Raw genomic sequence first — 23,842 nt, forward strand, 5'->3', positions numbered from 1 at the left:
GAGCAGAGATTTGAAAATTGGTATTTGGTTGAGAGAAATGTTGGGCTTTACAGTGTGAGCTGTTCCTTTTCCTCTACTCCTCCATCCACTTTCTGTAAAATGAGATTCAAGATTAAAATTTTGTACCAAGGAGGAATCTCCAATTGCTTCAAGATGAATACAACAAATTGCAAAATTGACAGGAAGACTAAATTATGCATTTCAAGTGGGCAATAATTTTCTTTTCTCAATTGTTTTTCCCCTTAATAAAGGCTGACAATTTTTTTCACAGAAGTTCTATATTTGTCATTAACAGAAATTCTGGCCATGAGGAAGCAGGGGATGGGGGGAATGAATAAATTGCAATTCTGCTCTGAAAAAGTTAAAAGTGAGCAAATAAAAAGTTTACCATATTTGCATTAAGGAACATTTTCAAGCTTTCTAAATGTGATTACAAAAATAATCTGGAAAGAAGCTGTGTTTTTCTTTTTCAGACCATACAACTCTATATTTAAAATGATCTGAATTTTTAAAATGTCGCACCTTTTCATCTGGGAAAATGCTAAATTAAATTTTCTCAGTTTTCACTTTCTGGAATTTAAAAGCTTGCTTTTATGTTGAAGAATTTTACAAATAGAATCCTAACAATTTTGTTCAATAAACATCACTTAATTTCATATGATGCTCTTTAGGTTGTCTTGAATTATATTTCATCCTATGTAGTGGAACTAATTCCCTCTGACATTCTGTGTTGACCCTGAACTGCTTTTGGAAGCTGGGAGAGATATTTGGTGGAATTTCATTGAAGATCTTACCATCTTTTTTGTTAAGGCCTTTAACAGACAGTGAGGCACTTCCCGTGCAGAGGCATCGAAATGCCGACAACCTTAAATCTCCTCAAGAAACGCAGGCCCCCGCGGTTGAAAAGAAAAGCAAGAAACCGAAAAAGAAGGAAAAGAAACACAAAGAGAAAGAGAAGGAGAAAGAAAAAAGGAAAGAGCGAGAAAGAAAAGCCGATGAAGACGACAAAAAGGTAATTTCCTTGCTTCTGCCTGTCATATTTTTTACAATAGTAGAAGAGCTTCTTGATAGGCATAGGTGCCCACAAGGAACAATGAAATGTAGCATATTTCAAACATTCTGACTTAATAAAAACCTCTATATACTGTTTATAATATTTATGCATTTATTTATTATAAATATTTACAATGCAAATAATAAAGATGCTCAAATATTTCTGAACAAACACGGCATATTTGCAGATACAACCAGAATTCTAGATTGAGATTTAAATGACTATACCTTGCAGTTCATTTGCATATCACACAGTAGGTAACCATGAACTGCCAGATGGTGGCAACTCTTGCACCTGTAACATTAAGAATACAATATTCCTGTAAACATTGTGGGGCACATAATGTTTATTCTGGATCACAGTGGCTGAGTTCATATCTCATGTTGAGCTCAAACAGAGCAAACGACATTATGCCTAGTGCAGTGTGGGAGCCCTATAGAAGAATATGTGCTTTGAATGCTTGAGGTTGTCCTATAATAATTGTCTATAATACTTTTTTGGGTGGTTCTTTCAGGCTCAAGATGTGGACCTCTGGCTTTCTGATACCCCGCCGCCTGTTGCTGCCATGGAGGCAAAGGTTAGTCTCTCCTTGATAGAATGTGCAGCGGAACCTCTGAAAAATATTTCCTTCTCTAGAAATATTGGTTCCAATTTTCCAGGGAAGAGAAGGGAGTTCTAGCAAAGAGAATCCAGGTGAACTGGGTGAATCATTTATTATGTCACAAAAAAGACTTGTGGCATCCTTTCCTTCCCTTGCTATTTTGGATCCAAATTAAATATATTGCTAAATTAAGCTTTGCATTTAATCTACAAATTTGGTGAGGGGAGCATTAGCAGTGATGAGTATTATGACTTCAGAGGGTGCATTTCAGAAGTGAATTTCTTTTCCTTGTGATCTTGAGGGAAAAAAAACATTCTTCTTTAAAGCATCATCTGCCTTAGGAAGAAGCATTCTGTTTCCTGCGGGAGGTTCTACCCTCTACCCTCCTCCCCGTAACAACAACTGCAACTTTAGAGGAAGTATTATCCCCTGCAATAAAAAAAAACACCGTGATTTCTTCCATGCTTTTACATTATTAACTTCCTGGACAGGTGATGCTTTTTTGTGTTTCCTAAAATACAGAAGTGCATGTATATAGGCTGGGAGAAGAGTGGGGTTTTTTTTCCTGCTGTTCACTTATTTTCTCCAAGACACTTTACAACTGAGAGAAATCCCTGCCCTTTGCACATGCTGTATCCTAAGGAGACCCTGGTTGACAGAAAAGGGGGCCAGGTAATAAGGCAGAGTATCTTTTTGTGAGCTCATAGTTGGAGTTGTGGCCATTGATTACAAATTGAGAACTATTAAGGTATTAAGCCGCCCTGAGTCTTCAGAGAGGGGCGGCACAAAAATTTAATTAATAAATAAATAAATAATAAATTCTTATAACTAGGATGGGCAACCCACAGATCATATGTGACTTATCAGGCCCTTTTATTACAGTCAACCGAGTTCCCTATGACTATACTACCGAATTTTGGAGACAAACTTTCAAATTATGAGAAGGTAGTTTTATTTATTTAGTGGTGGTGTTTTGTTTTGTTTTTACAAAACTAAGCAGTAAAATAAGCTTAACATTTCTATTTTAGTCAAAACACCTGAAAGCCAAATGCAAAAAAAGGAAATGAAAAATCTAGCCCTGCCTCTTTCAGCTATGTCATTTTCACACACACCTGCAGTAGCTGGCTACATACAAGGTTGCCCTCTTCTGCCTTACATAGGATGTGCTTTGAGTGAATTTGGTGACCCCATTAAGTAAGCAAAGATGCTGGCATGGACTTTCAGTTGGTGGGCTCCTTTGTGTGGCCCATTCCCAAGGAGGCTTAGAGAAGGAAGCCAACTACATTGAGGACATTTGGACTAATATGAACAGGGATCATACCTGGATGACTTGACCCACATATTTTCTGTGATGTTCCCAGATCTTAGACCAAGCTGGCTTTCATTATCCCAGTTTGTTTCTTTAGCAGGACCTGCCTGAAGTCAGTGTAGATCCGATGGAAGCTGAAGAACCTAAGAAAGAGGAGGAACTTCAGGAAGAAGATGAAGGAAAGGTGAGTGTACTCCGCTTTTCTGTATATTGCCTGGTAATGGATGCTTCTTGACCAGTCGCTGACAATGGCAACTTGGAATATTTTCAGTATGATTTGAATCTGCTATAATTTCTGAACTGTTTTTGATCAGCAGTATCTTAGGCAGAGGGCTAGGTTGGTTAGCATGAGTTTTAGCAGCAGATTCTGGAAGATACATGACTTGTCCAAGATAAACAGCTTTTACTGGTGAGCCAAGAGGCAATTGAGGAACCAGGAAGTGACTTTTGGTCTATGTGGACTTACAGAAATCCAAGCATAAAAAGAAGAAGCATAAGAAGGAGGAAAAATCCAAAGAGAAGAAGCTTTCAAAGCGTCGTGACCAAGGGGATGAGCCACAGATGGAATCTGTGCAGAACGGAACTCTGGAAGAAGAGCCACTGCCGGTGAGAAATCTGATCAGTGCAGAGAGATCAGTGTAATCGTTCAACAGCTGGGATACTGAGAGTCCGGAAGACCTGATTGCTGTGGCATGGTTCTGCAGCAGCTTTGCCCAGCATCTGATCCTTTACAGAAAGTTCCCCATCCCCTAGTTGAGGTTATTGGGACTGTAACCAACCATTAAGAGTGGTGATGCAGTGGTTAGAATGCAGTACTACAGGCTACTTCTGCTGACTGCCGGCTGACTGCAGTTTGGTAGTTTGAATCTCACCAGGCTCAAGGTTGACTCAGCCTTCCATCCTTCCGAGGTGGGTAAAATGAGGACCCAGATTGTTAGGGGCAACATGCTGACTCTGTAAACCACTTAGAGAGCTGTAAAGCACTGTGAAGCAGTATATAAATCTAAGTGCAAAGTCTAAGTGCTATTGCTATTGCTGTTACCTGGTTGTTAAATCTACTGCATTGAAATCCCAAAGGTGCTTTTTCAAAAGGCAACTGCACTTTGTTTTTGCCTTGAAGACATTTCACTTCTCATCCAAGAAGCTTCTTCAGGTCTGACTGAAGTTCTTCAGTCAGAACTGAAGAAGCTTCTTGGATGTGAAGTGAAAAAAGGTTGTCCCAAAAGTGCTTTTTTAACCATGACCTGGATGACTGAGAATCTCCATAGATAAACTGCACCTGAAACCACAGATCACTTCATTGCTGTATAGGCAGCTCCCAGGTTACATTATTCTTTTCTTTCCCTTTTGCTTACTTTAACTTTTCCTCTCTCCTTCTTTCCCAGCCTATGTCAAGCTATACTCTCCTTGCTGAAAATCCGTACATTAAAATGGTGAGTAGCCCATGTGCTTTTTCCAATTTTTGGTTTGTCTTGACTTCTCTGAACTATGATCAGGATCTACCATGCTTTGCTCTTGTTTTCCAAACCAGTTTTCAGCAGCACCAAGGAGCTCCTAATTTCTCTTGTGTCCTCTCCCTTCCAACAATTCTTTTTTGCAGACATACGATATCCAGGGGAACCTCCAGAATGATAGCCAGGTTACAGTTTCTGTGATCTTTGAGAATACGAGCAACAGTTTCCTAAAGAGCATGGAGCTGAACGTTTTGGACTCTCTGAATACTAAAATGCTGCGGCCGGAAGGATCCTCCATCCATGATGGGATACCTGTCCCTTTTCAACTCCCTCCTGGTATGACTGCATGCTTTCTGGTGAGAGGGGGTGGGAAAGAGCTTTACAAAGAAGCCTTTGTAAAGAATCTGGGAGGACAGGGCATATCTTCTTACGAAGACATATCATAGTTCCGTCTGAGCCAAAGTTTTCTTAAATTTTTAGAGCAACATAGCCTAGTCTTGTTTGTGTTTCAGTTTATGGGACTAATCTTCAAAGGTGTGGATTCAGAATTGAACAGATTCTTGCTGCTGCTGGTCCATTGTCAGCCCAAATAATCTCCAAAAGATGTTGGATGTCTGATCATGACATACTATCTTTATAAGGGTATTCCTGAGGACCAGAATATGAGCCCATTGGCCTATCCTGGAAACAATGGTTTTAATTGGTTCCCATTATGCAGAGTTTTTTCTAAAGTTGAATGATTTTCCGAGTTAAAGTGGATAATGACAAATGCAGTTGCCCTATAGTGGTACAGGTAGTCCTCAACTAACGACCACAATGGAGCCCAAAATTTCTGTTGTTAATCGAGACATTCGTTAAGTGAGTTTTGCCCTATTTTGTGACCACTCTTGCCACGATTGTTAAGTGAATCACAGCAGTTGTTAAGTCAGCAACACGGTTGTTAAGTGAATCTGGCTTCCCCATTGACTTTGCTTGACAGAAAGTCACAAAAGGGGATCACATGACCTGGGGAAACTGCAACTGTCGTAAATGTGAACCAGTTGCCAAGCATCTGAATTTTGATCATGTGACCATGGGGATGCTGCAACAGTCATAAGTGTGAAAAATGATTATAAGTCACTTTTTTCAGTGCTGTTGTAACTTTGAACAGTCACTAAATGAACTGTTGTAAGTCGAGGACTATTTGTAGTTGTCTCTAGCAGTTCCTCATTCTGCCTTTGTTGTTGTTGTTAGTTGCGAAGTCGTATCCAACCCATCGTGACCCCATGGACAACGTTCCTCCAGGCCTTCCTGTCCTCTGCCATCCTTTGGAGTCCATTTAAGCTCACGCCTACTGCTTCAGTGACTCCATCCAGCCACCTCATTCTCTGTCGGTCCCTTCTTCTTTTTCCCTCCATCTTTCCCAGCATTAGGTTCTTCTCCATTGAGTCCTTCCTTCTCATTAGGTGGCCAAAGTATTTGAGTTTCATCTTCAGGATCTGGCCTTCTAAAGAGCAGTCAGGGTTGATCTCCTCTAGGACTGACCAGTTTGATCGCCTTCCAGTCCGAGGGACTCGCAGGAGTCTTCTCCAGCACCATTGTTCAAAGGCCTCAATTCTTTGGTGCTCAGCCTTCCTTATGGTCCAACTTTCCCAGCCATACATTGCAATTGGGAAAACCATAGCCTTGACTATACGCGCTTTTGTTGGCAGGGTGATGTCTCTGCTTTTTAGTATGCTGTCTAGATTTGCCATAACTTTCCTCTCCAGGAGCAAGCATCTTTTAATTTCTTGGCTGCAGTCCCCATCTGCAGTGATCATGCCTTTAGTACATATTAAAATAATGCTAATTGATAGTTTTGTTTATTGTTAAACTGCTAATGCTTTGTACTCTTTAGTGGAAAAAATGGTTAAGTATTTTAAAGAAATCTGAGTGTGAGAAATAAGATTTTGAAATCAAGATAGGCCTTAATATAATTCTCACTTTGTATATAAATCTAATTAAATCCTGTTATCCCATTCTAATTTTTTTTTGGTCTTTTCCCAAATTTAGGAGTCTCAAATGAAACCCAGTTTGTTTTCACCCTGCAGAGTATTGCCATGGCACAGAAACTAAAAGGGACCTTGTCATTTATAGTCAAAGTAAGAACCTGTTATCCTTTGCTAATGCTTGTAGTTCATTGCTGGGAAAATATTAAAAAGGATTAAAGAGATATTAACATCAACTTTTTATTTCTCAAAGAGATGACCCGCACTAGTTAGCTTGAGTGAATTGTTTTTTTTCATCCTGGTGCTGAAATGGGCATAAGGATGAAAAACTGTCATCGGTGACTTTTTTCAGTGCATCGTAACTTCAAGCAGTCACTAAAGAAATGATTGCAAGTCGAGGACTACTGTATTCGAATTTCAGGGCAACTGGTAGATGGGCAGAGATATTTCCCTTAAGGCAGTGGGAAATGAGCTCCCTTCAGGCTGTTTGTTGAGGCTTCCTCCTATTATAGCAACTCTCCCAGAAGAGTAAAAGTATGTTTCCCAAGGGATGTTGGGGATAAAGTCCACACATCTTAAAGTTGCCAAGTTTGAAAAACACTGTTCTAGGCAGTGATGGAGAATGGAGTTGGCTTTCTCTTGCTGAGTATGAGAACCAAATCCAAACATTAAGCCATATTAGGAAGATAAAATGCCTGGGTTTTATCCAGCGGATAAAATGTCTGGGATGATGAAGTATTTTAAAGCAGGGGTCTCCAACCTTGGCAACTTTAAGACTTGTGGTCTTCAACTCCCAGCAAAGCTGGCTGAGGAACTCTGGGAGTTGAAGTCCACAAGTCTTAAAGTTGCCAAGGTTGGGGACCCCTGCTTTAAAGGCTGTGTGACCTTCTGACTCCCTTCCCAGTATCTGTTTGGGCTGATGCTCTTTTAAGAATGTTTAAACTAAGCCTCATCCACTTGTTGGACAACTGGTTTTGGTCCTGTAGTTTACCTGCATTTGTCATTATGCTGCAGGACGATGAAGGCTCAACACATGAAAAGTTAGACTTTAAGCTGTACTTCAGCTGTGCCTCTTATCTAATTACGACGCCCTGTTACAGGTAGGTTACATTACTTCCTGAAGAAAAGCAACGTGTTCTTCATTTGTTGAAAGAAATACACTGTGCTCTTAACTATAAATCAGCATTATTATTCTTGCAATGATGTGGCTGTGACATGATGAATTTGCAGACAAAATTCAGTGAGAATGTAAGAAGAATCAAACCACCCTTTAGTAGAGAAAGAATATGATGTTGCTTTAGTTACACACACTCGAGCTTTATTACAGAGATCCATAGCATAATTTCTGTGGGTAGCAGAATATTTCTCACAGCCAAAAATTACCCCTGCACATTCTTAAAATGAATATGTTTTCTTTAAAATCTCTTGAAATTTGTAAAACTTGCAAAGGCATACGTTCTCATGTAGGATTTTAGGATGACGTAGCGAAAAATCACATCAATTGTAGCACTCTAGAAAAATGTAGGTACATTTAGTGAAAAGTAATTAATACCTAGTTCATTAAGGGAAAGTAGCAGACTGTCAGTTTTTCAGAGACGTGGGTTTTGTAGAAAGTTTTGAAGAAAGAGAAGCAACATGCAACTATACAAGGTAGAATCTTTTAGGAAATCTTGAAATAGCTAAAATGGTTTGAAGTGAGCATGTTTCCCTCATAGCATCTATTCCTGAGTATTTAATCATATCTGTGAGAACACTTCAGTGGGGAAATTAATGGAAATAGTTGGCTTTTGCATTAGAATTAGCATAGAATGTGAGAAATTCAGAGTATAATGTAATTAGAAAAAGATTCCATATTATTATTGTTGAATAATAGATTATTCAGATGTACAGTATAATAATATACAATATATACAGTATTGTAGTAATTTCATAATATCTTCTGTTACAGTAGTGAGCCTGTAGATGAATAAATGGAAATAGCTGTCTGGAGGATTTTGCTGTCAACTGAATGATAACAGTTGTTGTTTTATTCCTTGAATCTGACTTTTTCTAATGTTGTCTAAAGAATACAGTAAGCAGATGACCAATGGAGGAAGCATCCCTGAAGATTACAGAGAGAGTGTGGTGCTCTCTGAGCTTGATTGTTTGCTTGTAGATTTTCACTATCCAACCAGATAACATCATCATCAGGCATTGGTTGCAAGCAAACAACCAAACCCAGAGAGCACCAAGGACTCTACAGTTCAACTCCTAGTTACATACATTCTCTTTTATTCAAATTCTTATTCTTATTCAAATAAGAGCCTTGGTAGTACAGGGGTTTAAGGCACCCTGTTATTAAGCTTATTAAGACCAGCTGCCTGCAATTACTGCAGGGTTCGAATCTCGCCAAGGCTCAAGGTTGACTCAGCCTTCCATCCTTTCTAAGGTAGGTGAAATGAGGACCCAGTTTGTGGGGGCAATAAGCTGACTTTGTATAAATATACAAAAGGATGAAGGCTATTGCTGAGCACATTGTAAGCCGCCCTGAGTCTTCGGAGAAGGGAGGCATATAAATCAAATTAAAAAAAAAAAAATTACAGAAAGTAAAAATGGACTGAGCTTGGAAGAAGTTTTAAAATCCCCTGTAATATGAAATAGGTCAAGGTAGATGTTCGTCATTCTGTAATTTCCAACTTCCTCCACTACTCATCTAAGCTACTTCCTCTTTGTATTTTCCACAGTGATGCTTTTGCCAAGCTGTTGGAGTTGGGGGACCTGCATGCTAGCTCAATTAAGGTTGATGGCATCACCATCCCTTTCCATCACCTACTGGCAAAAATTTGCTTCCACCATCATTTCTCTGGTGAGTTCCTACTAAGAAGACTCCTTGACTCATACCGTTTTGTGCATATTGGCTTACAACTCTGCTGCTGGGCATAAACTTCTCCACTTCAGGGTCACCCAAAGATTGGCGAATCCTCATTTTGCAAAATTCTTCAGACAGTTGACAATCAGCCATTGTTAGTCTTTAGCCCTGGTTTCTTAACACTGAACAGGAGGTAACCTATTAATCTGCCCAGCCTGGCTGCTCTCCATTTGTTGAGACTCTGACTTCCAAAGTTTCCCAGTTCTAAGCTCTGGATGTTGCTTCCCAGTATATCTGGGGAATATTAGGTTGTGAAAGACTGGATTTTTTTTTGCAGAATCTATTCCAACTAGGATTCTGAAAATTTGAGGTACAAGAGTTTGCTCCTTCTGAAAGTGTACCCTAAATTCCAAAACTTGCATGCCATACTTAAATGCTGATGGTGGTTGTATGGTGCAGTTTTTGTTTGCTGGAACAAATGTAACTGCTTTTTCTGAAGTTATTTTTTTTCCCTAATTCTTCTTCTTTGCTCCCTTTCTCTTAAACTCAGTGTCCCAATATAATTTTTGGGTTAATTCTTTTATAATGCAGCAGTTCGCTTCTCTCTCCCATCTTGAATTGCTTATATATGTGTAAAGCATATATTTTAAAAGAAGTAAACCAAGAATGTGAGATTAAGCATTTTGTAAAAGGTACTGAAAATGGAAATTGTTCTTGCTAGTTTATTGCTTCCACTCCAAAGTAACTTGTGGTTTGCATGCAGAATATTCCTGGTTAATACATTAAATACCAGGAAGGATAGCAAAATTGCTATCACTTGACAGTAGGAAATATTTACTTAGATTGACTGAGATTGGTCCCCTTTTTCAGATGCAAGATTGTCTATTACAGTGTTGTGTGGACTTCAACTCCCAGAATTACCCAGCCAGCATGCTGGGAATTCTGGAAGATGAACTCTGCATATCTTAAATTTGCTGAGATTGAGAAACACTGATCTGTTACATAGTAAATATGTTCTGCTCTGGATATAAACCAGCTTTTCTATCCTGATACCTCCAAATGGCAGTGAAAGTTCTCATCTTGAGAATGACAGGACAAGTTAACCCAAAAAGGCTCCCTGGTTTCCTTGGCATCCTTCAGGGCAAATTTTTTCTGAGGGCTGGCTGTGGTAAATGATGATTTCAATTCACATACTACCCTTTGTCTCAAAAGTGTTCCTAGGGTAGATTACCAACACTGGTTAACCAAATAACAAGTTAACACTGGAGATTTTTAAGAAGGAATTGGGCATTCATTTATCTGAAATGGTAGGGTCTCCAGCTTGAGCAGGGGATTGGATTAGAAGGCCTCCAAGGTCCCTTCCAACTCTGTTATTCTGGTAACAATTTACATTCATAATCCAGAGGGCAAACAATACTTTATGATCCAAAAAAGTAAAAAAGCAAGAATAAAGTTCATTCCAGAAATTCCATTGAAATTTAATGGAAATTTAATAGCTGAAATGACAAGAAAAATTTGCTTCTCTCAGCTAGGAATTCCTAGAGAGGTTTGTAATATTTTAGACTATTTTGTTTTTTGTATTGTTATCTCTTTGAGTTTTTATTGAAATGTGATGTGAACCTGCAGTACGATAAATAAATAAATCCTAGAGAGGTGTCTTGGGGTTTTAAAAAGGGAATTAAAACCATGCAAGCTTGCAGGTGGCTTCTTATTGAACATTGTGTGAGTTGCTGTGCTAGTTTTGTCTTATTATTAGAAGGAGAAATGTAATTGTTAGTGCTTCTCAAATGACTTCCCATGAGAAAACTGCTAATTCTGTGAGCCAAAAGCATCTCTTCTTAGAGGAGATGTTTCACTATAGCAGATTTGCTGTGCTGACTGTCTCAGTGCAATTACTTGCTGGGGCTCAGTCATTTTGCTGCATCTGCCCAATGTGATGTCATCAATCCAGGGATATATATGAGAATGATGTGCCCTGGGAAAAAATGACTTGTTTCTTTTCTGAAGAATGGAAGAGGAAAGCAGACACTAAAAAGAGTGGAATAAATCCCAACTGTCAATAAAAAATAGTCAGATAAACATGATTTTTGGTACTTGGGATTCTTCCCTCTCCCCATCATTTGTTATTTTTTTCTGCCTGAGTGACCAACTATAGTTGATCTACTTAGATCAGTGGCTCATGCAGATACGCACTCCTTAAAGCTGTGCAGTTCTTTTTTTAAAAAAAAATCCAAAAGCCTTATTTGGGGGAGGGATGGAAGCCCTTTAACCATTTTCTTTTTTCTTTCAGTTGTTGAACGCATGGGGGCCTGTGCATCCATGTACAGCCGTTCTATCCAGGGCCATCATGTCTGCCTACTTGTGAAAAAGGTGACTCCAAGAACAGGTCAAAGCACAAAATTGTGCAACCGATACGTGGTGATAGCATTAGCATATGTTTAATCAGTCAGCTACAAATACTAAAGCATAATAGGACACTGTCCCATCATACATATGATGCTTTGCAGAAATCAGGTATTTTAATCACGGGCATAGTAGGTAGTAACTTTTCTCATCTCTAGATTTTGTTACTTCCACAATACAATTAAAATAAGTAATCCTCACTTAATGACTCTAATTCAAAATGGCACTCTCTCATTAAATGATGTGATCAGAAAGCAGAAAATCACTTGACCATACCAACTTACAATGGAGGTTTTGGCACTTCCGGTTGCGTTTGTTCAGTGAATCCCACATGCGGGGATTTAAGTGAGACATCACATGACTGACTTGCAACCTTTTGCCAGCTTTCCCATTGACTTTGCTTGTTGGAACCTTGCTACAGAGGTCGCAAAAGGTGATCCCCTGTCAGCTCTCCCAGGTAAACACGATTAGGCAAACTTTATGTTGAGGCTACATTATCAGAATCCTGCAATCCTGTCTGAAAGTACAAACTCCACCCCCTGCCTCTTGAACAATTAGAACTGTCCTTATTAAGATTCCTTTTCTGACCATTAGGTTGTTGGGGGCTCCTGCTTCTCATGACTGATTTTGCTTCCTGGGCAGCATCTCTTCCCCTCTTTCCTCAAGGCCATCCACAGATTTCATCACATCACATGACCACAGGCATCTGCAACCATCATAACATGTGCAAAGGAGCACCCAAGCACCCGAGTCATGATCACAACTTCAAAGATTGGATGTAAATCCATTTTTTCCAGCACAGTCATTACTTTGAATGATCTCTAAACAAACGGTCATTAAGTGAGGTCTACCTATACTCTTAATAACATCCTTAGTTAGAATATCAAGTATTAAATAATAAATCAGTTCCAACAATTAATGCAAAAGAAATTGTTTAATTTTTGGGAATTGACACAATAGAGGTTGCTCTGTATTTGCAATAATACATGCATCTACACATCATTTAAACATATCATTTACGGAACGCAAAGAAGATGGCCATCAGATGACAGGTAGCGGCATTAGTAGCATTGTATATTTTGTCAACTTCCAACTTCAATTTGCTTTTTAAAGAGAGAAAGTTAAATGTTGTCTGTTCAACACCTCTCTCAGTCTGACTCCCTGCTAAATCCATAATGTGGATGGCCTCCCTTCAACAGGGGAGAAGTGAAGTTGCTTCCTAACAGACAGGTAAATCTCCTTGTAAGAAAGGAGAAAAGAACAAACATGATTCAATTTCCAGGCAGATGAGAGGAAGGATGATTATGAGAAGCAATTTGATCTAGTGTTTAAGGCACCAGGCTAGAAATGGGGGAAACTACAGTAGTTCTAGTCCTCATTTTAGGCATGAAAACCACTTGAGTGACTTTGTGCTAATCATCAGGAGACAATGAGTTCAAGTCCCGCTTTAGGCATGAAAGCTGGCCGGTGACTTTGAGCCAGTCTCTCTCTCACAGCCCAGCTCACCTGACAAGGTTCTTGTTGTGGGGAAAATAGGAGGAGGAAGATGCATTGGATGTAATAAAGGGATACAAACAAAGAGCCAAGAATCATGCTACCTAACCCTAAAAAACTATGTTTTTCTCTCCCCCCTCCCCCTCTTCAATGAATCCTTTTGGCAGGGAGAAAACTCCGTGTCCATTGATGGGAAATGCGATGATTCAACCTTATTGGGAAATCTGTTGTCAGAATTCAAAGAAACCCTGTCAAAATGCTGAGTGCTCTCAAAATCGGGCACAGCCCCTCATCCTTCTGGCCCTCCAGACGAGCAGCATCCCGAGGAGGCTCACAGGACTGATATCAGTGGAGCATTCGATTTCTCTCCCTCTGTGCGCATGTTTGATCTCCCAGGGCATGTGTTTTCCATTTCCTCCTCCCTCCTGGGTTGTTGTGTTTGTTCTATTTTTTGTTTTAATTTTGTTACGGTTTACACATCTTAGGACTGTGCTCTCCTCTCCCCTCCGTTTGGAACGATCCGACCATAGCAGAGAGATCCTCGATTGGATTGACATCATGGCAAAGGAGAAAACGGGGTAGGGGAGATGCAGAATCCATATTGGAAACCCAACAGCATCCCTGGGTGTGCTTGCGCCTCTCCTGGTGTGAGAGGAGGTCAATTCCATTTATCGTTTTAAACTGCCCCGCACTTAAAAGGAGAAAAAGGTCAGAATGTCCCTCCTCTGCAACCAATTGGGATGCGTCTTCCCTCCTTCCCTACGGCTGTTCCAGAGCATTTCCTGCTGCCCCAGGCTGGGATTGGTTGATCCTCTCTCATCAGGGTGGGCTCCCACAGGAATGTTTCAAGTCCAATGCAATATTTCATTCCTGGAATTAACGAAAAGTAGCCTAATTAGAAGTCCAAAGTCATTGTGTCTGTGTGGATTTGGGGGTTTTGTGATTATTATTATTATTTTTTCCTTTCTTCTATGTTAGGTTGAACAATCCAACAGTGGGGCCAATCTGCCATGCCCAGCTTTTACAAAGCCTACACTTAAGCAGATGGCCACAATCTAGTGACAGTTTGTTTTAAAAGTGTCCTCACTCCATAGTTGCAGCCAGTGGTTTCTTTTTTTCTTTTTTTTTTTTTGGCAAACTCTTCTTTTTCTCCTCTTCAAGATTGGAAGATATTAGTGATGATCAGTTACAAATAGGGTGGGACACCTTGATCGTTGTTAAAAGTGAATGAGAAATTGCACCACGGCAGCCCTTAACTCGATTTTTTTTAAAAATTCTCTCACAGTGAAACTTCACTATTGGATACTCCAAGCACTGATATTTAGAATCCTGAACTTTTTTGGGGGGAGGGGGCAGTGGGGGGGGGGGACAGGATGGAACGAACAGAATCCTTTGGTCTCTGGCTTGCATTATGTCCTCTATGTTTCAAGACATTTGGTGCCTCAATATTCTTCTGTGTGGTCAGGGGTCTTTTTTTTTTTTTTTTTTTTTAATATCAGTACAGTAATTATGTCTGTTGGGAGCTGAGCTGCAAGATTTACTGAGAATAATTTAGCATTCTCCCAATATTGCAGCAGAGGCTGGTGAAGCAGTTATTGCAAGGAGCAAGGCGGGGAGTGTTATTTGTTGACTTTTTGTGGATTAGTGCAGATTTTGTTGGGGGTTAGGAAATCTGCGCATATTCAGAAATGTCTTAAAAGAGCAAATGCTCCTTGAAGTTAGTGGGTTTTAAATATATATATCTATATATATAAATATATATATTCCTGGATGAAAACTTGTCACTTTAGCATGTAGAGTCTGTTCTCTTACAGTGATTCTAAAACTCTTCTGAAAATTGTACAATATGTTATGTTTAAAAGAAAAAGTTATTTACTATCGACATTCCCCCACAAAACACATACCACAAAGCTGCTGTAAGAATTTTTTGTGTCAAGATGATCGAATAAAATTTCAAAACTTACAGAATTTAAAAATCTTTTGAATTGTGCCTTGAATCTTAATGGTGAATGCAGGATTTTTAAAGGTATTCAAGCCTTTTTCCACTTGGTTCAAATTGCCTCCTGGCCCTTAACAACAGATACTGGATTGAAATCCAGATGTTAAAGGCGTTTTAATCATGGTTCCTTTTGTAAGATTGTGAACCACCATCATTCCTACCTTCACCCAGTCACTTTAATCAGACCAGTAAGAAGGAGCCTATCATTACTTTTCTTTTTTGTCCATTTTGTTTCAGAAAGGCTCCCAGATATTATCCACACTGCTGGGGAACAGGGATATTAAGAAAATAAACTTCTTCAATTTGCATGCGAATATAGTGGGATTAATCATCAGGAGAGCAGTTTGGATGGATCTCTTCATTTTATTTTGTGTGTCACATTTGTGTTACACAAAAGAAACAGCAACTCAACAATTCAACAAGTGGGCTCAAGTAGTTTTAAGAGAGCGGCGTCCTCTTCCATATCCTTCAAAGCCATCATTTTGAGCCAGTTTTTTGACAGAGTATCTCCTATACCTATGAACAGAGAGAAGGAAACCCACAGATATTATTAATAGCTCTTCCCAACGTCTCACATTTGTTAGGGGAGCACCACACATTAGCCCAAGACAAAACAAGCCCTTCAAGACTTGGGCTGGAAATTGAGGAAAGCACAGAAAGCTCTAAGGGGTGTCTTGGTTCATTAGAAATGCTTTCCCCCTGTAGATTACCTCTAATCAAAATATATGGCTCAGACTCAACATCCCCTTTGCTGTGATTCACTTGAATATTATCTTTGACCAAAGTAGGGATGTCCAGCCTTGGCCACTTTAAGACCAACTCAGATTAGATCCTGCAACATAATCCTGGGACACGCATCTGCTTTTATTCACTTTAAAACCTGTGGACTTCCAACTTCCAGAATTCCCCAGGCTGGAAAATTCTGGGAGTTGAAGCCCAGGTCTTAAAGTAGCCAAGGTTGGACACCACTGGGCTAAAAGTTCCACTTAGACACCAATTGCTCCAGGGAGAAGTCTCCTTTTAAAAAAGATCCCTTTTTAAAATCATCAGTCGGCTTTGGCAACAACTTGGTGTTCAATAAAGTTAGCCAAATTTATTTATTTATTTATTTATTTATTTATTAGATTTCTATACCGCCCTACTCCCGAAGGACTCAGGGCGGTGCACAGCCAAACAATAAAAACACATACAATACAAAATTTAAAAAATAGAATAAAATCAAATTAAATAATTTTGGCCCCGACAAATTTAAAACCCCAAACTTTTAAAACCAATTTAAAATTGAATATATAAATACTAAAAAATATTTAAAATTTTAAAAATCTTTTATAAAAGAGGGGGAAAATTAGGCCAGGCTGGCCTGGTGAAATAGTAAGGTCTTTAAGGCGCGGCGGAAGGTGCGCAGATCCGGGATCCTCCGTATCTCTGGGGGGAGCTCGTTCCAGATAGTAGGTGCCCCCACAGAGAAGGCTCTCCCCCTGGGGGCCGCCAGTCGGCATTGTTTGGCTGACGGCACCCGGAGGAGCCCCTCTCTATGGGAGCATACCGGCCGGTGGGAGGCTATTGGTGGTAGTAGGCGGTCCCGCAAGTACCCGGGTCCTAAGCCATGGAGCGCTTTAAAGGTGGTAACCAAAACCTTGAAGCGCACCCAGAAGACCACCGGGAGCCAGTGCAGCTCGCGCAGGAGAGGTGTTACATGGGAACGCCATGTCGCTCCCATTACCACCCGCGCGGCCGCACTCTGCGCCAGTTGGAGCCTCCGGGTGCTCCTCAAGGGGAGCCCCATGTAGGGGCTTTCCAAATTCCAAATTTAATGGAAGAGAAGCCATTTTGAAGTTGCTATATAACCTGTAGCAAGAGGATGTTTAAAAAGTCTACTTTTGTGGGGGATTAGTTTTGAAGGCCACATTTCTTGGGAACAGTCTATGGAGGATTGTAAATCCTCCATAGACTTGATTTACAACAGTGTAAATCAAGAAGAGTAAGATCAGCCTCTTCCATTTCGTCTCAGCAAAATAGGGCCTGGTTTGGCAGATGCGGCCACTTTGAAAGAGTGTTTTAAATTACATTCTGAATTTCTAAGATCTAAGAGGTGGTATTCTCTCAATAAAAAAATGCTGACCTTAACTAAACAGAATCTTTCTCAGTCTTGCCAACTTGAAGATACATGGACTTCAACTCCCAGAATTCCATATATAGGTAATCCTCAACTTTTGTTTAGTGACCATTCAAAGCAGTGGTGGGTTCCAACCGGTGTTACCACCGGTTCTCTTTGCGCACACACTTTGCGTGCAATCGCTCCGCGCAAGCGTATTAATTTCTGCCTAGCTGAGGTGCAGCAATCCACTCTACCGCACCTATCAGCTGGGCTAAAAAACGACAAAGATAGGTATAATGTGGGGGTGGGCAGGAGGGCCTATCTCACAGTCATAAGAACCCGTTCACTGATGTCACAACATCTCCACTACCGGTTCGCCCAAACCGGGCTGAACCAGGAGCAACCCACCACTGGTTCAAAGTTATAACAGCACTGAAAAACGGGACGTATGACCACTTCTCACACAGCCATTGCAGCATCCCCATGGTTGCATAATCAAAATTTGGGCACTTGTCAACTGGCATATATTTATGATGGTTGCACTGTTCTGGGGTCATGTGATCACCATTTGTAACTTTCTAGACAACTTCCGTCAAGGAAGATTGACTTAATGGCCATATGATTTGCTTAATAACTGTAGCAAAAAAAGGTCAAAGTGGGGCAAAACTCACTTAACAACTCTCTTGCTTAGCAACAGAAATGTTGGGCTCATTTGTAGTCGTAAATCGAGGATTACCTATATCCGCAAGTTGCTATGGTTGAAAAAAAAATTGACTTAAGGCATTCCTCTTTGCACCTGTTCTGGGTAACCGGGCGTGCGGCCCATGAAATTAGATTCCAACTTCCTTCAACCCTAGCTAGCATAACGGTTGGGAATAATGTGAGCGATAATCCACTATCATCTTCAGATTGTGTTAGGTGTACAGACTATTTTGAATTGTAGTAGGTAAGAATTGGAAGGAAATTTAGAGATCTTCTAGCCCAGAGGTGTCACGCCCGCAGCCCGGATGTGTCAGGCACTGGCTACGTCCACGCCCGGTTTAGCGAAGGGGGAAAAAGTCGTGATATGTCATGTGAAGACATCGTGACGATGCAAGTTTGGACACCCCTGTTCTAGCCCAACTGCCCAGAATTGGAATTCATCTTTAACAAGATTTCAGATAGGTAGTTATCTAGCTTTCCAACCATTCTTCCTATGTTTTCCTTCTTTACCTCTCATTACAAACCCCATACCCAGTAGCATGATGATGTTGCCTAGTTGGGCAACGAAATGTCTGCAAGCAAACAACCAAGATTGAGAACTTCATTACCTTCTCCTTAAGAAGATCCAGCTTCTCTGTATCCTTCCTAAAACATCCTTCCTAGGACTTGGATCCTCATTAGTAAAGATTTGCAAATGTAGCCAATCAAATGAAAGTAATCCAGTAAAGTAGCTTAAAGTAAGTAATAGCACTGCCTAAAATAACATAACCCTGCTTACTTAAGAATCAGCAATCTGGTTTGAAACAGCTTTCCCAAAAACTGCCTTGCTAAAGATAATACTTAGAAGTTCTTTCTACATAAAATAAGATCAGGCATTGATAAAGGCATACATTTCACCTGCAATTATGTGGTTTGGATTTTGGATCAGCTGAATTTGTAAACTCAGCTATTGCGTTTTACTCAAGCCACAGTTAAGCAAATCATAATTTAGCAGGGTGTGATCTCAAATATCTGTATAAGTTGATGAACAGTTGCTTCACATTGGAGTTAGTTTTGGGTGGGGTTGAAGAAAACCCCTCCCCTATTTGTAGGAAAAACTACATTGTTTAACAAATTACAAATGAATCTCTGGACCTCTTGAACTCATTCTTTGTAGGAATTAAATCTTCATGCTCTTGAAACTTACTTGTAAAATTCAGTGTGTCCGGGCTATAAAAAGGAGGAAATTAAAGTTAATAGTGTATTAGAGGAAGTTTGAAGAAGGGTAAATGCAAACTTCAAAGAATGATATTTTCTGAATCAAGCACCACCTGCAGCAGAATCCTATTCATTGAATATCTCAAAAGCAAAAAAAAAATGGGAAGATGTCCTCCAGAGGGTTATGGTCATAGAAGATGGTGTGATTGCACATAACTCACAGTATCTTGATCACACCATTGTCTTTTTGACTTTTTGGACTATATCCTGCAGGCATCCCTAATAGTGGTTCTTGTTTGCCCTCAGCAATGAGGAAAAAATGTCCTAGATCAGTATTTCTCAACCTTGGCAGCTTGCAGATGTGTGGACTTCAACTCCCAGAATTCCCCAGCAAGCTGGCTGGGGAATTCTGGGAGTTGAAGTCCACACATCTTCAAGCTGCCAAGATTGAAAAACATTGTCTTAGATTACAGTCTTTAATGCGCTATTGATCCAAATGATGCTGAAATACCTAACTACAGAATGTAAGACATTTGCAATGTTTCCAGAGCAACCAGCTAGGCTCCTCACCTCCTTGTCCCATACAGAGCTCCACTCAACCAATGTCGAGGTATCTTCGTGGTTCTCTCTGCAATTCCTTCATTTTATTTTATTTTTTTTTACTCTGAACAGCTTGGGATCGTCAGCAAACCTTTTCTCCTTTTGACCTCCTCCTAACTCCAAATGGGTTTATCCACAAATTGAAAAGCGGCTCTGATCCCCAGTTTTTAATGTCTCTCCAATTAGAAAACTTATCCATTTATTCTGGAATTTCCTGTTGTCCTAGACAAGTAATGGGGGGGGGGAGAAAATGTCTACCCCTTGTTCTAAAATATCGTCACATTTTTGTCTTTACAAAGAGCCTTTGCTGAAGGATTTTGTTACATCCTGGCTTTCAACAAAGGGCCTCTTGAATTTCTTCTGGTTACATGCTAGAATTTTCTGGGTTCATGTGACCCACCAAATCCTAAACACATCACATTAAAGCAATATGCACAGCTCACAATTAGGCTGTGCAGTCAAAAAAAACCTCTCAAAACGCTGCGGCCCAGTCCTGGAAAAGTGAAAAGATCCCAACAGAGGAAGAAATAATTAAGAAAATCCTGGACTGTACGGAGATGGATAAATTAACGAAAGAAATAAAAGAAGATACAGAATATTATCAAGTATGGACTAAATGGTATGATTGGCTTGAGATTAGGGAAAGTAAATGTGAATAAACGATGGAGAGAAGAAGGTGACAAATGTGCAAAATATTGTAAATGAAGAAAATTAAAAATAAAGGGACAATAAAGATAATGATAATAAAGGATGGGAAAAATGGGGAATGTATATAGTAGAAAGTAAGAGAATGAAACTGATATGTAAAAAGAAACACATGTGTTTGTGTTTTGTATGTTGTGTTGTGGTAAAACCAATAAAAATAATTTTAAAAAACCGCTGTGGCCAACGTTTGTAGAAAAACACTGCCTACGGTCTGACCTAAGCATAGTACACAAAATTGTTTGCTACAACGTCCTGCCTGTCAACGTGGCATGGCTTGGTGGGCGTGGCAGGAGAAGGATACTGTAAAATCTCCATTCCCTCTCCAATCCAGGGGAAGGTTACCGCAAAATCCCCATTTCCTCCTGATCAGCTGGGACTCGGGAGGCAGAGAATAGATGGGGGCAGGGCCAGTCAGAATTTTTACTACCTGTTCTCCGAACTACTCAGAATTTCCACTACTGGTTCTCCAGAACTGATCAGAACCTGCTGAAACCCACCTCTGGTGCCTATCGTCCCTGTCCTACTGTCCCCATTTATTTGTACTCATTTCCTATGTTCTTGTCCATGTTTATACTTATACCTGTTATTTTATGCGCGTTTGACAAACTAAATAAATAAAATAAAAAAGCAATTCTGCCTTTTTCAAATCTCAGGGCGTGGCTGCCAGAACCTTCCCAAAGTTGTCACTCAGTTGTAATGATTCATGGGACAAAACAGGACAATTACGAAAGCCACAAGGAGAAATCGTATTCACATTATGGAGCGAATGGTTGCTTAACTTACGTTCAGATTAAGGGTCCTTGGTACTCTCTGAACTTAATTGTACCAATAAAGGAGAATATTTGTAGCTCAGGGTTGAAATGAGGGGTCGTTGGTGCTCTCTGAGCTTGCTTGTTTTCTTGCAGGGGTTTCATAACCCTAACTAGGTAACATCATCATCACTGCAAGAAAATAAGCAAGCTCAAGGAGTTTGTTTTCTTGCAAACGTTTCACTTGTGCTAGCATTTACCTAGTTTGGGTTGTAGGAAGTTAGCACCCACCCCTTTCCTAGAAGAATGAAATATTTTGGGAAATATTAAAAAGGCAGACTATTATGTTTCCCTGGATGAGAAATGGAAAAGCATGTTTTAAAGACGAAGCAGCTCCCATCTTCCTGCCCCCACCCTTTGTCAATGGGCCAGAGCAGAAACTCAATCTTTGTCAAAGGACCATCATCTGCAACACAATAGGACCCATCTAGCAACAGAAACTAACACAATAGGACCCATCTAGCAACAGAAACTCACCACATGGCACCTGGGAAGATTACATCAGCCAGCACCCCCACCCCCTGGGAGTCTGACAATCAATCAGGATACTCTTTCTGGGCCCCAGGAAGTTCAAAGCCAGAGAGGGCATAAAACCCGGGGACTTTTTTTTTTTTTTTAATTTGATTTATATGCCGCCCTTCTCCGAAGACTCAGGGCGGCTTACAATGCGCTCAGCAATAGCCTTCATCCTTTTGTATATTTATACAAAGTCAGCTTATTGCCCCCACAACTGGGTCCTCAATTTACCTACCTTAGAAAGGATGGAAGGCTGAGTCAACCTTGAGCCTTGGCGAGATTCGAACCTGCAGTAATTGCAGGCAGCTGGTCTTAATAACCAGCTTAATAACAGGGTGCCTTAGACCATTGTACTACCAAGGCTCTTTGACTTGCTGCATCTCGCTCCTTTTCTGTTCAGGAACTCAAACCATGTGATCCTGTCCACCATTAAACCATCTTTCCAAGCAATCTCCATGTTTCCAGTGTCTTTTTCCCCACTTGGAGCTGAACCCAGAAGGATATTTCTTCCTACAGGGTAGTGAAGCATCTACAAGAAAACAACCAAGCTCAGAGAGCACCAAGGACCCCATGGTCAACCTGAGCTACTAATATTCTCCTTTATTGGATATGTTCTGATTAAGTTTAAATCCAGTTTTGGGTTTGCACAGATATTTCTCAATTTACGACCAATTGCTTTAACAACCAATTGAAGTTATGATGGATCCTGAAAAAGCTACTATGACCTGGATTTGAAGTTCCAACGTCTGTCCACTCCATGGTCACCTGGTCACATTTGGGGCACTCGGCAACCAATCTGAATTTACAGCTGTTTGCAGCATCCCGTGACCATGATTTATGATGTTTTTGTAACAAACCAGGATTTACTTCTGGTTTCTGGGGAAAAAATGCCCCATAGCGAACAATGGGTTCACTTAACAACTGCAGTGCTGGTTTAAAGACCGCTGCAAAAAAGGTAAAATTGGGCACGATCACTTGGTGACCTACTTTATGACTATCACGATTTACCACCAAAACTGTGGGCTCGGTTCCGGTTATAAGTGTACAAATACCTGTACTTGATTCTGCCTGGTTTTTAGCCACCAGATGCCAGAACTGCATTAGGAATGGGCAAACTGAGGTCATAAAATAACAGAGTTGGAAGGGAGCTTGAGATCTTCTAGTCCAGGGGTCACCAATCTTTCGGACCTCAGGGACTACTAAATTCATAATTTTAAATCCTGCGGATCACTAATATGATCTGCCTAATGACCGACGGGGTGAGTGTGGCTCAGGGGTGGGTTCTAAATTTTTTTACTACCGGTTCTGTGGGCGTGGCTTATTTTGTGGGCGTGGCTTGATGGTCAGGTGACAATTCTTTAGGATTTAGCAGAGATACTGGTCTACCAGGCTTTTAACTGCTTGCAGAGCTGTACCGGTCTACCCATTTGTTTTTGCAGGCACTGGTCTACTCATGTATTTTTGCAGGCACCAGTCTACTCATTTGTTTTTGGAGGCACCGGTCTATTCATTCGTTTTTGGAGGGCCCGGTCTACCACCACACTGCCTTTTATCACTGATCAGCTGTAGGGCGGCCCTTTGAAACAGTTTTTTTCCTTCTAGCCAATCAGCTGGGACTCGAGAGGCAGCAATAAATTGGGAGTGGGGCCAAATAAAAGGTAAGAATAATGCCGGGGAGGCGGGGGGGCGGGAGGGCCCAGCTCCCGAACAAAGAGAACCGGTTCAGTGACATCATATCGTCACTGCTACCGGATCGGCCAAACTGGGAGGAACCCATCACTGGTGTGGCTAGGTGGTTATGTGACTGGGTGGGCATGGCCAACTCCTTGCCTCCCCACCCGGGCTCCTTAAGGCCCCAACAGGAAGCAGTTGTTGGAGCTAAGCAGCCACCATGAGAAAGAGTCGGCAAAACAGCTGGCTCAGTTCAAATTGGATCTGACCAAGAAGGAGGCTTAGCAGAAGCACCTCACTGAGGACTACGAGCATAGGCTTTCCAAGCAAAGGGAAGACCTGCAGGAGTGCAAGGTCAGGTATAGGCGCCTGGAGGCTCAGCGGGCTGAGATGGTCAGCCAGTTCCAGGACATGA

The 23,842-nt window shown here is 40.7% G+C and overlaps 2 protein-coding genes across 6 annotated transcripts in view; one reads left to right on the forward strand and one right to left on the reverse strand.

The window, feature by feature from the left end:
* The window catches only part of AP3D1 (adaptor related protein complex 3 subunit delta 1), a 54,998-nt gene extending 40,645 nt beyond the window's left edge, over positions 1 to 14,353 (forward strand). The window contains exons 22-32 of one of the 2 annotated variants that reach the window (XM_034437742.3): positions 811 to 1,012; positions 1,569 to 1,631; positions 3,062 to 3,148; positions 3,433 to 3,570; positions 4,350 to 4,397; positions 4,565 to 4,754; positions 6,450 to 6,538; positions 7,400 to 7,485; positions 9,109 to 9,230; positions 11,524 to 11,603; positions 13,298 to 14,353. In XM_034437742.3, the coding sequence (XP_034293633.2) occupies positions 811 to 1,012; positions 1,569 to 1,631; positions 3,062 to 3,148; positions 3,433 to 3,570; positions 4,350 to 4,397; positions 4,565 to 4,754; positions 6,450 to 6,538; positions 7,400 to 7,485; positions 9,109 to 9,230; positions 11,524 to 11,603; positions 13,298 to 13,393 (1,201 nt within the window). In that variant the 3' untranslated portion in view covers positions 13,394 to 14,353. The remainder of the gene's footprint in view (positions 1 to 810; positions 1,013 to 1,568; positions 1,632 to 3,061; positions 3,149 to 3,432; positions 3,571 to 4,349; positions 4,398 to 4,564; positions 4,755 to 6,449; positions 6,539 to 7,399; positions 7,486 to 9,108; positions 9,231 to 11,523; positions 11,604 to 13,297) is intronic. The other variant, XM_034437743.3, reaches the window with a different exon arrangement.
* A 1,119-nt stretch (positions 14,354 to 15,472) lies between these two features.
* Positions 15,473 to 23,842, reverse strand: part of IZUMO4 (IZUMO family member 4) — a 37,809-nt gene continuing 29,439 nt past the window's right edge. For all 4 annotated transcript variants that reach the window (XM_087881521.1, XM_034437745.3, XM_087881516.1 and 1 more), the window contains 2 exons: positions 19,116 to 19,138; positions 15,473 to 15,645 (listed from right to left, as the gene is read on the reverse strand). In XM_087881521.1, coding sequence (XP_087737647.1) covers positions 15,545 to 15,645; positions 19,116 to 19,138 — 124 coding nt within the window. In that variant the 3' untranslated portion in view covers positions 15,473 to 15,544. The remainder of the gene's footprint in view (positions 15,646 to 19,115; positions 19,139 to 23,842) is intronic.

The sequence above is a fragment of the Pantherophis guttatus genome, chromosome 1 (genome assembly GCF_059756535.1).
Source record: "Pantherophis guttatus breed Tessera chromosome 1, ASM5975653v1, whole genome shotgun sequence".
Lineage (NCBI taxonomy): Eukaryota > Metazoa > Chordata > Lepidosauria > Squamata > Colubridae > Pantherophis > Pantherophis guttatus.